This window comes from Pipistrellus hanaki (genome assembly GCF_964339955.1).
Source record: "Pipistrellus hanaki genome assembly, chromosome: 2".
NCBI classification, from domain to species: Eukaryota; Metazoa; Chordata; class Mammalia; order Chiroptera; family Vespertilionidae; genus Pipistrellus; species Pipistrellus hanaki.
This window is the reverse complement of record NC_140504.1, coordinates 154736326-154752615: the sequence shown is the minus strand read 5'-3', so window position 1 is coordinate 154752615 and position 16290 is coordinate 154736326. Positions and strand designations below refer to the sequence as shown.

The 16290-nt window shown below is 41.6% G+C and overlaps 1 protein-coding gene across 2 annotated transcripts in view; it reads left to right on the top strand.

Moving 5' to 3' along the window:
* IL12RB2 (interleukin 12 receptor subunit beta 2) overlaps positions 1-16290 on the top strand; it is a 73702-nt gene that overhangs the window by 44290 nt on the left and 13122 nt on the right. For both annotated transcript variants that reach the window (XM_084875619.1, XM_084875618.1), the window contains exons 11-15: positions 525-623; positions 715-873; positions 6959-7096; positions 9765-9855; positions 12333-12432. In XM_084875619.1, coding sequence (XP_084731745.1) covers positions 525-623; positions 715-873; positions 6959-7096; positions 9765-9855; positions 12333-12432 — 587 coding nt within the window. The remainder of the gene's footprint in view (positions 1-524; positions 624-714; positions 874-6958; positions 7097-9764; positions 9856-12332; positions 12433-16290) is intronic.

The window sequence follows — 16290 nt, the reverse complement described above, 5'->3', positions numbered from 1 at the left end:
ACCAACGTACACGCCCCTGACCGGAATCGAACCTGGGACCTTCCAGTCTGCAGACCGATGCTCTACCACTGGGCCAAACCGGTTTCGGCCCAGTACTTTTTGATAAATGGCAAATGATTTATTTGTAGACATCAAAGTTGTTGTTTTTTTGTTTGTTTTGTTTGTTTGTTTGTTTCCTGGAAGGTGAGTTTTGTTTCAAAAGCTGTATGTTGATATTTAAATCCTGGTTGAGACTGGGCTAGCTTTTGTCTCCTTAATCACGATGGCCTTCAAAAGAAACTCAGGTTTGCTTAGTTGTTCACTCTGAGACAGACGTTGGAGTGGGAGCCGTGGCTTCCAGGAGGCGGTTCCATGGCAAAGAGGAGGCTGAGATTTCGTGACAGGTCATTCCTTTGCCCTTGAGCCATCTTCACGCTAAGAAAGGGCAAGAAATGCCTTGGATGTGTCTATCAGCTCTGGAGGTGGCTCCTTCAGTGACTCACAGGTGATCCCGCCGCTGTGGTAAGAACTCCCTTTCCTTGCAGAGAACATAAAACCTCACATCTGCTATGAAATCCGCGTGTACGCCCTGTCAGGGCCCCGGGGAGGATACCGCGCCGTCCGGGGGGACTCTGCGCCCAGAGGTGAGTCTTGGGAACCTTTGGCCACGTTTTGCTTTCGTTTCATGATTTGGACTTGAAGGGGTGACACAGCCTCCTGTGCTCTACTTTACAGCACCACTAAGTGGCCCCCACATTAATGCCGTCGCAGAGGACAAGGGGCGCGTTTTAATTTCGTGGGACAGAATTCCAGCCCAGGACCAGATGGGCTGCATCCTCCATTACAGGATATACTGGAAGGAACAGAGCTCCACTTCCCAGCCTCAGTTTTGTGGTACGTGTGAGAAAAGAATGCTGGGGGGCCTTCCTTGTTCAGATGTCAGGAGGACACTAGCACATGCATGTGCATACAAAGTGCTAGCGCTGTGCCTGGCACTTAGTGGAATGTAAACAGTAAATATTGTTAAATGAACTGAAGGAAAAAAGACATCTAAACTCATATGCACAGTTACTGGATATATGTTATGTGCGAAGCAAATTAAAGAAATGAAGATTATGGACCAGGCTCTCAAGGAACTTATTCACATCGGGAGGTAGCATTTCAAAAAGCAATAAAGACACTTTAGTACTATTATATAGACCCGTGAGGTTTACAAGGGGAACTTTGGAGTCCCCACATTCACAAATACTATTATAGTATACTATTTTATTCTCAAAATGGGTAAATTATGATACAATTTAAGTAATTCCTTATGACCTATAATCTATACTAATAAAAGGATAATATGATAATTAGACTGGACATCTTCTGGACAGCCTTCTGGACAAAGCCACGGTGATGGGGGCCGAGGCAGAGGCAGTTAGGGGCGATCAGACGGGCAGGGGAGAGTGGTTAGGGTCAATCAGACAGGCAGGCAGGTGAGTGGTTAGAAGCCAGTGGTCCCAGATTGCGAGAGAGATGTCAGATAGTCAGACATCCCCGAGGGGTCCTGGTTGGAGAGGGTGCAGGCCAGACTGAGACACCCCCCATCCACCCTGCACTTGAATTTGGTGTACTGGGCCTCTAGACTATATATATATATATAAAAGGCTTAATATGCTAAGTGTCTGACCATCCAACTGGTTGCTATGATGCTCAATGCAGGAGCTGCCGTGACTGGCCATTTACAGAGAAATGGCACCATGGACATGGCACTGACAAAGCAATACTAGGCTTCCCCCAAGTGGGACAAAGGCCCCACCACCATCCTGAGTGACAGCCCACCAAATCACAGTCAATGCTGTTGAGACCCTATAGAGCAAAATGCAGCCCCCAGCCCAGCCTGGAAACTGTGGCTGTGGGTGCTGGGTAATGACATCACATATCAATGCCCAGCTTCCTCTCTCTAGTGACTAGCCTCCTTGGAGTTTCTTCAGCCCAGGAACCCAATTTGCTTTATAGCCAGGTACAAACATTTTACAATAGAAGTCCTGGAGTAGGTAGATAGGAGACTTGGTGGAATCCTATTTTCTTTTCATTAGCCAGAATGTGGAGATTTAGACAGTTTAGAAACTTGACCCAACTGAAAAGAAGAATGGTGGAACTTGAAAATGACTCAGGTTTTCTCATTGTGCAGAATATAGTCAAACACTGCTACAATGAAATATTTTACTCTTTGTTCTCCCTGCATGATCTACAATAGTCTGCTTCCTGTTGATATTTACATTTACTGCAGTGTTGCTTGACAATTGCCTGAAAGAGAAGTTGGGGTGCTTCACTGGGCTGGAAAAAGTTTTTGGACATGGTTAGTTGTATGTTGCTTTCTCTCGAGTTAGAAGAGCATGCGACGTTAATGTTAAAGTTGTAAATACTTCGATGTTAATGTTAAAGTTGTAAATACTTCGTCACAAGGGAAATTAGTCAAGCACTCAAAGTGTGTTTACTCTTAATATGGTATACAGAGAGATAGCAGAATAAGTTTAATAAATTTATCAGTCATTGTTTTTATCAATGTTTTTGTTCTCATGTCTTTATTGTTATATGTTATTTTAATAAATTTATATAGTTTTCAGTACCTTTTACTATTTTTCTTTCACCTCTGACACTTCTATTATAAAGGGCAACTAGCAATATTAAAATATATATTCTAATTAATTTTATTTCAATGTGCATGAATCTGTTCCCCAGGCCACTAATTATAACTATAAGACTAAAGCAATTAAAATAAATTCTGGCTGGAGCATAATCATGGATCACGTATTCATAGCAGCTCCAAGGCACCTGCCAGACTTGATGTTCTAATTTTGATTTATTCTTGACTTGCCCTTCTCCTTATTTCAAAGGCAGCTTTCTTTCAAGAAAATTTATCATAAAGAAGCAACTTTTTTGTTCATTCATGAGAAGTGGGTCCAAGAAGAATGTAACAGAGCCACCATGAGATATGGGTGCCAGGGTGCTGCCTGCGAGAGGGGTTTTTACCTGGGAAACTTGAGCCGTTGGTCCTCTCTCTTGACCTTATAAGACCTACAGTGTTGCTTTTCTGAGTTAGGACTTTTGAATCTAGTTAATTTTTTATTATATAAATAATACTTGCAAGTGATAAAAACATTCAAAAGTTCAGTAAGACATAAAGTCAAAATTATTCCTTCCTTTATTCTTAGACTGTTAGCAGTTCTTTGTGTTCAGCCAGAAAAAAATTTTAAGACCTACACAAGCCTCTGTGTATGTGTGTGTGTGATATATATATATGGTTAATACGCAAAGTGTCCCCTCTGGAGTTCAACTGGGAGAACAGTTCAATCGCTTGCTATTATGTGTGCTGACCACCAGGGGGCGGCACGGAATATGGTGGGCAACAAGAGGTGGCAGGCCACTGAGGGAGCTAGGGAAGGATGAGGCAAGGAGGTGGGGAGCAGGAGAACCTGATCACCCCTGATTGCCAGTCAAGCTGAAGGATCCAACCTGTGCATAAATTTCGTGCACCAGGCCTCTACTCTTTTGAATAATCATCTGTGTTCTGTTTGTTTGTTTTAATTTTTATTGTGGAAAGTATTACATATGTCCCCCTTTTTCCCCCATTGACTCTTCTAACCTGCCCCTACCCTGTGTATTCTGATTTTCATTTTGTTTTTACTTCTCAATAGTAAGTACTGGAGATCTTTCCACATCAGTCCAGATGGATTTGCTTCATTCTTCTTACTAGCTCTCTAGTATTCCATTATAAGACTTTACAGTCATTCACTTAACCCACCATTGATAAATAGGATGATGTATCATTGAACAGAACTGCTTCCCACTGGGCCAGCCAAGGTCAGTTCTGAAAAACACCCCAAAAGGTGACAAATCAGTTGACCTCCTCCTAAGCCATTTTGAACTCTTCATGTGGAATTTTCTCCCCTCCACCTCCCAATTTTCATTTTGGCAGAGTTTAAACCGAGAGACCTACTTACAACCAGACAGATAAGCATGGTCATTTGGTTCATAAAACTGTTGTTGTAGATGTAAAAAAAAGACCTACTTTATTTTGCCACAAATCTGATGACTCTAAAGTCTATATAAGGGTATTTAAAAATCCATCAAAAGGGAAGGAGGCCCTGTTTTAGGTTATATTCCTTTTATTCATGAAGCACATATTGATGAGTAAGACCCATTCCCTGTCTCACAGAGTTCACAGTCTATTGAAGGAGATGGAAAAGCACTAAAAAAAAATAAAAAAAAATGTAACTGCTATGATCAGGGACTGACTGATTGCATTTGATAACCAGAAATCACAGGTACATTCACAAGTGCAGCTTCTAGAGCACATGTGTCAAACACAAGGCCCACGGGCCAAATCCAGCCCGCCAGGCCTTGCAATGTAGCCCGCACCGCGCTGTCATCACTGCACTCCGCTGTCAGTTTATGACATTGTCAGTTTATGACTGTTCAGTAAACCATTCGGCCCACGATTTAGGCTGGATTTTAGATTTTGGCCCCTTCTCTGATTGAGTTCGACACCCCTATTCTAGAGAGTGACAGAGGGCAGGAGGCTGAAGGAAAAAGATACCCGGATGGCGGTACCACAACAGCAAGAGCAGGATGGATAGCCAAGTGGGAGGGTGCTATCTAAGGTCTGTGGCGCTGCCCACGAGGCCCCAGACTGACAGACATGCAGGGTGCGGTCAGAGCCCTGAGCTCTGCTGGTCAGCAGAGGAGAGCTGTGGACCTGGGCAGGGCCCAGGCATCCGTGTTAGTGCTTCCCAGCGGACTATGGTGGAGAATTCCCCTCGGGAAGTTGGTGGGTACCGCCATGTGCACCAGTGGCGGGTGCTCCTCTGTACTGGTGAATGCTATGCTTTGTTCTACTTGACTATTTTTGCCCACAGAAATTAAGTATCATGAGGGCAGACACCATAGCTGTTTGCTTACAAGACAGCCAAGCACATAGTACGTGCTTAATAAAAACAGTATTTGTTGAATAACAAATGGGTGATTACCACACACACACACACACACACACACACCCATGTTGTTAAATCAAGGTAGACGGTGAGGGGAAAACTAATTTTTTGTAATAATGCAGCTGTTTTTCGGGAGACCACTTGACGTTCTTACTCTTTGCCTTTCAGATGATTGGCCACTATCACATCTTTCTAAACTGGTACCTTTGTCTTTTAACTACCTGAGCCTAAAGTTTCAGAGGACTAAGGATTGAATGGCCCTGTTATCTGTGTCTGAGAACACAGCCCAGTCCCAGGCGGCAGAACCAGTATTTCCTGCATGATTTCTTTCTCCCATTACTCAACTCAACCTATTTTGCCAACCAAACTGCTAACACCATCCTCCTCCCTACTGCTCCCCCATAGTTTTATTCTTCAAATATATTTATTTATTCTTTAAATATACGTGTGTGTGTGTGTGTGTGTGTAAACCTTTTGGCCCAGTATACCATTCAAATTTCTTCTCTTCTGTTCCGACATCTTCTTTCACTCCCAAAGCTAAAGATGCCTTCACACTATCTGATGGTTGACTCCCTGATGCTTGCTGATGCTTTGCTGCAGCAAGATGAGCAGAAGGTTGCTTCAAAATTAATATTTTAATCCCGACTTAGGAAGAAGGAAAGAGTTTTTTTTTTTAACTTTGTTCTCATAGCTTAAGTCTGTGCAAGCAATTTCATCAGGTTAGAGTAGGCCTGGGAATTTCCCACAGGGTACCTTTTTCCAACAGGATGTAATATTATAGGGCTCCATCTTGCTGGGCACCCATAGTGAGCAGGGGTAGGGAGTGTAAGGGGTCTGTTTTCCTCATTGATGTAAATTCTTTGATGCAGATACAGTGTCTTTGTATACTTGGTGCCTTGTCCAGAGCAGAGTTAAATATATTGTACATATTTGTGACTGTTGAAATAATTTCAGCAAATAGGGTCATCATGTGACTTGTCCTGGGGTTTCTGAGTTAGTAAACGTGATGCTGAGGCACAAAGTGCTGAGTTCTAGTCACCAGCAAAGGGGCAAGTCTGCTGAGCGAGCCAGCAGGCTGCTCCTATTGAAGTTCTGCCCTTCATTATATGTCCTCCCACCCTACTCCCACACAGAAGATTGCTGAAGGCTGCTTACTGAAGGCTACCTACAAACAGCCTCAGTGCATTGCTCAAAAACAAAATCTTCCCTGCTGAGAATCTGCAGGGGTGTGTGGAGAGCATAGGGAACTAATGATTTAGGCTTAAACTGCCAAAATAAACCTAATCTTAAATACTGCTGCTCTATGTTTTAAATTTTACATCAAACTGTAGTAGATCATAGTAAGCCTACTAAGCTCAATACTCATCGCTTACAAAGAAAGTGGAAAATCAAAATTAATATATGTTGCTTAAATATCTGTCTCATTAATTGCTAAACTTAGCTTTCTAAAAGGTCAATTGAAAACAATTTGTATATTAAATTTCTTTCCCAAAGATTCTCAAATATACCTGGTAAATGCCAGAAACATTATAGGAAATAAAAGGAGTTAACCACTATGGCTCAGCTGGTTGAGTGTCGTCTCATGCACCATGAGGTCACTGGTTTGATTCCTGGTTGCAGACTCCATCCCCAGTAGGAGGCATGCAGGAGGCAGCAGGTCAATGATTCTCTCTCTCTCTCTCAAGTCAATAAAAACATTTTTAAAAAGTAGGAGTTAACTACAGCTAAATAATTTCAAAAGCAAAACGATAAAATTCTTTGAAAAGATTTTGCCCCAGAAAAAAATATTTACCTCTTCTAATATGCTGGAAAGTGAGACCTCCATACATGACAGCATGTAGGGCCTACTAAAGTATTAAGTACTAATTAAGAATATTTTAAAGCAGAAATGCGCTTTTCTCTTTCAAACTAAATGAAGCATTAACAAATAAAAATGAGTAAAAGCCCATATTCAAATATTCCCTTTAATCTGTACCTTGCTTCCTTTATCTTCCTCTCAGAAATTCCCTATAGCGTCTCTGAAAATTCATATCTAATAGACAGCCTGCAGCCCAGAGTGAGATACGTCCTATGGATGACAGCTCTGACAGCAGCTGGCGAAAGCCCCCGAGGAAATGAGAGGGAATTTTGTCTGCAAGGTAAGAACAACTTTAGAGATGGAGAGTCCACCCCGGGTTCCCACACAGGTATACAGTCCCACAGCCTTTGGCATGGAGATTATCAGGTTTTTAAGTTGCTCATAACTCCCTTACTGCTCTATCTTTACACTTGTTTCCAAAGCTGGACTGCCCTACCACGTTACTGTCTGCTTGGAGACAGTATCTACTCAATTTTCAAAACTCGGTGGAAATGGTTCCTCCTCCAGGTAGCCTTCCCAAATGCACCTTCTATTTCTTGCATAATGTACTACGTTTGACCCGTATCAAACTCCAAATCCAATAGGCAGGGACTGGTATCTATTCTCTATCTTCAAGGACTAGAATGGTGCCCACCACATAGCACTTGTTCACTAAATATCCATTTAATGAATAATGAGAATAATCTCAACAATAGCAATAGCAACTATGGCATATCAGATAGCTATGTACTAGTCATTGTGTTAAGTGCTTTTACACCACATTAGTTTGCTGGGCTCCTGTAACCAACCACCATAAATTGGGCGTTAGACAATAGGATTTTATTTTCTGGAGGCTGGAGGTTCAAAATCAAGGTGTCAGCAGAGTTCGTTTCTTCTGAAGACTATGAAGGAATCTGTTTTATGCCTTTCACCTTGAGTCTGGAGGCAATCTTTGGCATTGCTTGGCTTGTGGATCTCTGCCTTCATCTTCACGTTGAGGTTTCCTTGTACGTGTCCTAGTATTCAAACTTCCCTGTGTTATAAAGATGCCAATCATATTGGATTAGAGGCCCCATATTGCAGTCTGACCTCATCTTAACTAATTACATCTGCAACAACCCTATTTTCAAACGAGGTCACTTTTTGGGGTCCTGGAGATTAGGACTTCAACATATGAATTTTTGGTGTGGGAGCACACAATTCAACCTACACAACACATATTTTGTTCGTTTAATCTTGACTACAACCATGCCTGCTTTACACAATTATACCTGGTCACACTACCAGGTGCTCAATATGAAATGAAGGAATGAGGGATTAGGATACCTTTTTACAAATGTAAGGTACAGAAAAATTATCCAAGGTCATAGAGGTGGTAAATGGCAGACCTACAACTCAAACTCAGATTTGAGTTACATAAGGTTGAGTATGTAAAGTGACCCAGCTGTCCTGGGCTTCCACAAGCTAAGTTACATTGTTCTCTCTGGCAGCACTAGCTTGCATTGGCCCCAAGAGTAAAACACACTGTTCTTGCTTTCTGACAGGGAGTATCAAGTTGGTTATTCAGGACTGTTGTTCTATGCCAGGCACTTCTCCACTGGGAAAATGAAAAACCCATCTTCTTTTCAATCCCTTGCTACTCCCATGAAAGTTAACTTGTGAGCAGTTAATTAGATGAAGAGCTCAGCATCATTCTACTTGTGGTGCTCCAACTGTCCATCTGCCCAGGAAAGAAGGCAGAGGCTGAAGAAATGTCAGATTGGGCTGTTTGTAAGGGGTGGTAACAAGGCTGCCTGCATTAACTCCCCCATTCAGCCCTGGTAATACACCTCTCACTGAACCTAGCACGTCTCTGGTCCCTAGTTCCCCTGCTCACCTTCCCTCCCAGCCTGTCCTTTATTCCATCAAAAGAATCTTTCTGCAAGACCCCTAGTGCTGACATTCCACCTCTTGCTGCAACGTATCCTCGGTTCCCCAAGGGCTGCAAGCTAGGATTCAAACTGCTCTGTTCCCAGGACCTGCATGACTTGGTCCTACTTTCTCATCTAGGTTCATCCTCTGCCTCACACTCATTTGTACTCCAAAGCAAGACCAGACTACCATAGTCCCCTGAAAGGGCTACCTGTTTCCTCCTCCCATGACTTTGCATAGATCTCAGTCTAGTCTGCACTTCCCTAACTTGCCCACTTAGCCAACTCCTGTCCATCCAACTCTACACTTTCGACATCATGCCTTTTGGGAACCCATCCTGAGCTGTAAATGAAGTCATAGCCCATGCTGTCCTCTGCTACACACCTTGCACTTGCGTTTTACAGTTGTTTACATCTCTCTCTTCTGGCTACATTCATGACTTCTAAAGACAGCAGAGCCCGTGTTCCTATTCCCCTTCATATCTCAGCATGCAATAGGGCCTGGTACGTGATTAATAATGAACACTGGATGACTTAATGAATAATTCTGACACATGGCGAAATACATGTTCAGAGGAAGAAATCAAAACAATTTTGAAGACCCTACTTATAGAGAGGGTTTATCCAGTGGTTTGGTAAAATTACTAGCTCCTATTTCTCGAGGGCCTTCTGTGTTCAGATACATCGTCTTGGGCTTTAAATACACTAACTCTAATGTTCACAGAAACCTTCATGTAGACATAATCACTCACCTTTCATGGATCAAGAATCTGAAGTCCACAGATCACAGATCAGTCAGCAGAAGATCCAGTGCTAGAATTCAGGGCAGTTCACAGCCAGTGTGTTGTGTATCAAACTGTTTGTAGGGCTGGAGCTCCTCCCAGAATGATGGAATTGGCTCCCTGAGGCCCCTCCTCTTAAATGAATGGATAAAATGACTCGGCCTCTTCCTGGGCCCAGCCACCCAGGAGCTGTGAGAGGGCCCAGAGTTTCACACGACAGAGTATTTTGAAATGTTCACTGAAGATAACTCAATCACAGGGTTTGCTGTCTTTTCAGGTAAAGCCAATTGGAGCACATTTATGGCACCAAGCATCTGCACTGCTGTCATCCTGGTGGGCATTTTCTCAATGCGTTACTTCCGGCAAAAGTAAGTTGGGTACACCTGCCAGTTTTGGTAACTGTCTTTTTAAATAATTGTTATCGCTGCTATGAGTCCAAGAAATGGACACTCTCATACATTGCTGGTGAAAGACTAAATTTACTTCTTTTTGGATTGGCAATATATATTAAATTTTAAAAAATGTCCTATCATTGACATAGCAATTTTTAACTAGAAATTTATTCTAAGTATAACGTAATGGTATTGTTCATAAAAGGAAAATCATTTGAAACAGAATTAACAAAATCATGATATAGCTCATGCTATCTAGCAATATTATGCATTCATTAAAGATGTAGAAAAAAATGAAATCACGAATATTTGCTAGATTTTAAAAGCAGCTTGCAAAAGATGTACTTCCATTTTTTAAAAACATAGTACACACATGATATTATCAGTTATTAAATTTGGTTGTATATAAGATAAAAATCCAAAATAATATGACAAACTATTGTAGCTAACAGCTTCTCACTCAGGTAAGGGAAGTCAACTCAGGTCAAGGGTTGGTGAATAGCTCCAATGCATCTTTCTGCTTCATTATCCTGACATTGGCTTCCATCCGTTACACCTCATGATCCAATGGCTGTAGGAATGATAGCCATCATGCCTGCTTTCTACAACTACAGGGAAAAAGAAGGTGCCCACACTTCCCCTCTCAGAAGACTTTACATGAAAAGGTCACACAGGATACTTTTGGTTAGATTTCATTGGCCAGAACTTAGTGAGGCAGGGAGGTTTAGAATCGTGGCCTCACAGCTGGGTTGATGGTTGTCCCAATACATCAAGGTGCTCAGGTTTTGGGCAGTAATTAACACTCTCTGCCCCAAGAATATACACCAAAATATTAATGGCAGTTATATTAGGGAATAAAATCATAGGTGGTTTTAGTTCCTTTATTTATATTTTCTAAAATTTCTTTAAACATATTATTTTATTGAGAGAATTTTTAAGGAGGCAGTTACTCAATACAAAGTTTTCTTCAGATGTTGTATAACATAGGAGAAGAGGTAAAAATAAGACCAGCTCAAAGTCACTCTGCCAACCATTGAATTTGTCTGAAAGGCTTTACATTTATTGAAACCCTGTGTGTGACAGGTACTTCAAAGCAGAGCTCTCTTTAGGTAGATTTCGAAAAAGTTTAACTAAAAAAGAGTTAACTAGGATCACATGTATCCTCTTCAGGGAAATAGTATCAGTAAGGGTCAAAACTTCTATTTAAAAAAGGAGGGAAGGGCCAAAGCCGGTTTGGCTCAGTGGTAGAGCGTCGGTCTGGGGACTGAAAGGTCCCAGGTTCGATTCTGGTCCAGGGCATGTACATTGGTTATGGGCACATCCCTGGTAGGGGATGTACAAGAGGCAGCTGGTCAATGTTTCTCTCTCATTGACGTTTCTAGCTCTCTATCTCTCTCCCTTCCTCTAGGAAGGAAGGAAGGGAAGAAAGGGAAAGAAAGGAAAGAAGGGAAGGAAGGAAAGCCCCAAATATTCTGGCTTTAATAAAATAGTTTATTTCTCTTCCATATAAGAGCTAAGTCATCCAGGTTGGTTGGCAGCTCTGCTCCACTGGGTCATTTAGGGACCCAGTTTTATTTCACTTTTGTGGCCCACCACCCTTTGGGCACTGTCCTCATCTGCATGATCTATCTATCCTATGTCACAAGTACCTCTGCTCACATTTCTTTGGAGAAAAACTAGTCATATGGCCACATCTTTTGTTTCAAAGGGCTAAACACATTCCAGAGCTTACCATTCTTATTAAACATCGAAGCTTAAGGTTTTAAAGATGTGTCATATTGGTCTTGAATTTTTTAAAAATATAGTCAAAATATCTAACCATATGCATTTATAGGATTTTTTCCTCCTACATCATAAAAGTAGAGATGTAGAAAGAAAAAAACCTAGAGATGTAGAAAGAAAGAAAGAAAGAAAAAAAAAAAGCCATATTTCCTCTGATCACCAAATACAAGTACTCTTAACAGTTTGAATGTTTCTCTATGGTATTTTTCTTGGCATTTTTTTGCATGGTCTATTTTAAGTTATTTATATCACTTGTATCCTGCTTGTTTTCTTTCTTTTAGCATAATTTACTTATTACAAACTCTTTATAAACATTGTAGTCACATGATTAGAAAACTCCCAGGAGTAGGGACCATGCCTTCTTGTTTGCTGTTCTACCCCAGCACTGTGCTGGTCAATAGTGAATGTTTGTTGAATAAACGCGTGGCTGCATGGTGACATTACAGAGCAAAAGTGCCATCACAAACCCCAGTGACTGCATGGTGACTCTATAACCTATCCAAACTTCACAGAAAACTAGTCCATCCTTAGAGGATGCATCATTTTTCTCCTTCAGCGTTTACATTTCAGTTATTTGCATACCCCTGCATTGAAATCACTGTGCTAAGAACCCGTGCTTCCATGTCACATGTATTCGCTTAACCTAATGTCAATGTGTTCTATATCTATAGGGTGTCTGTTCTCCTGTCAGCCCTCAGACCTCAGTGGTGTAACAGAGAAATTCCAGATCCAGCGAACAGCACTTGGGCCAAGAACTATTCCATTGTGGAGGTAAGGTATAAAGCCTTAGGGGTCAGTTGATGGGGTCTAAACATGAGCATATCTAAGTTTCCCATTGCAGTTAAGAGGAAACTAGGGTACTTGGAATCCGTGAATAAACTGAAGTCATTCACACTAGGTTACCATCTGAGTCATTACTGCCCTGATGGGAGTTTTCTGAAGGTTATAACCTAAACTCAGACTGATTGCTTTTCATTCCTCTATATGCCTATGTTCCCCTCCTCCACCTTAATTTACTTTAAAAGAAATTTTAAAAGCAGGTATTTTTGCCATTTGCTTACCCCTAACCTGACACTGACTCATTCGAATTTGAGATTTGAAGCTTTACCATAATGTTTGTTCCCAGCCCCATCTTAGCATAGAACAGATAGAACCCAGACTATTTTGGTTTTAGCAGGAAGTCAGTAAGTCATCCCACTGTGTATGGAAAAGATTTTAGGAGAGAGGTTGCTCAGCTGGCAGATGAGAGAGGAAGCAAAGGGAGGCACTGCTGTGCAGTCTGAGGAGGTAACAGCTCCTTGTGGGCCAGATGGTCCATCTCTGGTGGAAGGTCTGGAAGCTTAAGACATCTGAATAAGGAGCAAGACTGTGCATTTATGGAAGGCAGAGGGGAGGAAAGCGGTATGCAAATGTTCTTCCCAGGCCCAGGTTGTTGGCAGCCCCACACTCTCTCACACCTTATAGCCCTTCTCCTCCAAGATTCTTCTCTTCAAATGCCCAGTGTATTCTATTATCCATAACCTTCCTCAGGCCAGAAGCTGGCGGTACTGGCTGCTGCTCAGGGAAAGAGCTGGATTCAGCTATGTCTGCCTCAATAGGATATCTGTCCCTGCAATTTAGTGCCTTTGAGATAAGGCTGGGATGCAAACCCCACCTCTGCTCCTTACTATGTGGATAACTCTTCGGCAACTTGCCTAACCCCTGAGCCCTAGTTTTACCCCCTGTAATGTAGAATTGATAGTATCTCCCATGTATACTGTTATGAGGATAAGTAAAAATTATTCTTAAATGTAAAGCACTTGGTTTAAATAAAACAAAGAACATTCATTCACTTTCTTCCCAGAAGACTCATACTTGATGTCTTTTCTGTCTGTTGAGGGGTTTTACCACTGTTATCATAGCAAGAACAGTAATAATAGCAATAGGTTATGTATACTTTTAAATTTTATGTATATATTTTTCACATATATCATCTGCATGATATATAATTATAGTAGGGTATATAATTATATTGTTTATATACATATTATTTTATATATACCAGGCACTTTAAAAAAAACATTTTTCATGTGTTAACATATATCCATACAATAGCTTTATGAAGGTGTGCTATTATCCTCATTTTTCAGATGAGGAAACAGGCATGGAGGACTGAGTAACTGGCCCAGCATTAGTCAGCTAATAAATAGTGGATCACAAATCCACATAAAAGCAGGATGTGCCATCCACCACTATGCTATTCCTTCTAAAAGATCTTGAAGTTCTGGGTATGAGGGGAGTCTTTCTCAAAATCAGCGCCTCTGAGCTGAATAGATTGAGAGGCCCTCACTTAGTGGCAATACTGTGATGACCTGTGGAATGCAGTCTGTAAGGATGCTGCTGTCAGCATTAGAGGGGATTCAAGGACTAGGAGTTGAACCAGCTTAGCTTAAAGATCACTCTTGTCCAATGCTGAGACACCAGTCTCATGTCCCAAAAGCCTGAAATAGCATGGTGGGAAGCAGCTCTGGTCAGACACCTGGCTTCCGAGCTGGTAGCTTTGGGGTTGTGTGCATGACAAGAGCCCATAAAAATCCTACAAGAAATGCTAAGACAGGCACACAAAGGTTAAAGTAACACGGGAAATGGGTAACAGAAATTGCCACACACATAGCCAAAGTTGTATAGTATAAATATGTTCATTAGGGCACTAGAAATAGAAGCCAAAAATTGGGCATAAAGAAAGCTGCCATTAGGACAGGTTGAATATTTTGAGTATATCCATACAGCAGGCTATTACACAATTATTTAAAAAAAAATATGTGTCTAAAAATTTCTAATATATTTAAAAGTGAAAAAAGGAAAGTTTGTAATAGTTTCTAAAGTGGATTCTTATTTGCATAAAAAGGAGAGAGATTTTAAACCAGGACACACACCCCTCCAGACATTCACAGCTATTTCTGTAAGCCTACATGTAAAATTGATAACCCGAGTGCCTTTGGGGAAGGGGTTGGAGATATGAGGGCGATTTAATTTTCATTATAAATTTCCTTTGAATTTTTAAAATTTCTTATAAAGCTATATATCTTTTGTAAAAATCAGATGTTAGAAAACTGTAAAATTTTAGCTTGTACATGGCATCTGTAATGAAGGCCTTGAGACAGCCTCAGAGCCCTGTGTCACTTGACCTTTGAAGTGAGTAGTCTGGCTTTAAAGACCCAAACTGCTCTCCTGGTGACAGACCAAATCCAGACCAGATCACTCTGACATTTGACAGATTTGGCAGATGTCAGAACTACAATAGTCTGTCTTCCAACTCCAACAAAATGTTTTCTGTCCTCAAGCCCTATATGTCCCTATCATTTCTTAACATGTAGCTAAAAAAAAAAAAAAAAAAAAAAAAAAAAAAAAAAAAAAAAGTCTTAAAGCTCTGGTGGGAAAAAAAAAAAAAAAAAAAAGCCAAACCATAAAAGGGGATCACTGGAATGCTAATCCATTTGGAGCTTATAAAATCTTAAAATAGTGTCCAGGAGGCACCTGAGCTATTAATGGTATAAAAGGCCCTGCCCCAGACTATCCGCCACAGGGCCTACATTATCAAGGAACAGCTCTATTAACACTGCCCAAGCTTTTAGGAAGGCAGGTGAACACCTCACCTTGTGATAGGAGCCATTTCCACACCCTGTGTGATCTTCACTAGCAGCTCGCTCTGCTTCATGAACCACCAGCCATGTTCCAAACCACACCCACACACCAGCACCACTGTGGGCAGCGATCCAGAAAATAGAAACACACACATATCCTCTAGCTTGTGGGTCCTTGGGGACCTAGTCCCTGTTTGCAAATGGCTTTGACATGCTTAAACACGTTTTTATTTATTTATTTTATTTTTTAAAAAATATTTTTTACTGATTTTTTTACAGAGAGGAAGGAGAGGGATAGAGAGCTAGAAACATGGATGAGAAAGAAACATCGACCAGCTGCCTCCTGCATACCCCACCAGGGATGTGCCCGCAACCAATGTACATGCCCTGAGACCTTTCAGTCCGCAGGCCAATGCTCTATCCACTGAGCCAAATCGGTTTTGGCTAGACATGTTTTTAAAAAGTGACATTACTAGTATAAGACACCATGTACCAAGAACGTAATAGGAGGTTGCTTCCCTGCTGTAATTCAGTGGAGGCAGCAGCCATTAGGGGCTTCAAGAAAGAGGAAGGTACCTGGCTGGTGTGTTTCAGTGGTGGAGCATCAACATATGAACCGGCAGGTCATGATTCGATTCCCTGGTCAGGGCACATGCCCAGGTTGCAGACTCCATCCCCAGTTCGGGGGTGTGCAGGAGGCAGCTGATCAAGGATTCTCTCCCACCACTGATATTCCCATCCCCCTCTCTTTCCCCCTTCCCTTCTGAAATAGAAACATTTGAAAAAAGAAAAGCAGGAAGAGGAAGGTGTCAAGCAGGGGGTGGTACCATAAACAAAAGCCGGTAGAGGCTGGCAATGGAAGCAAGTGTGGCATAGAGAGAAAAAACTGTGTTTATTAAGACTAGGATGGTGTTCCTGAAATAATAATTTCTGAACAAAACATGTGGGAGTGGAGGGAGGAATCTGATGGATAAGGTCGAGACTGGGAGCTTTACTGCATATGGAA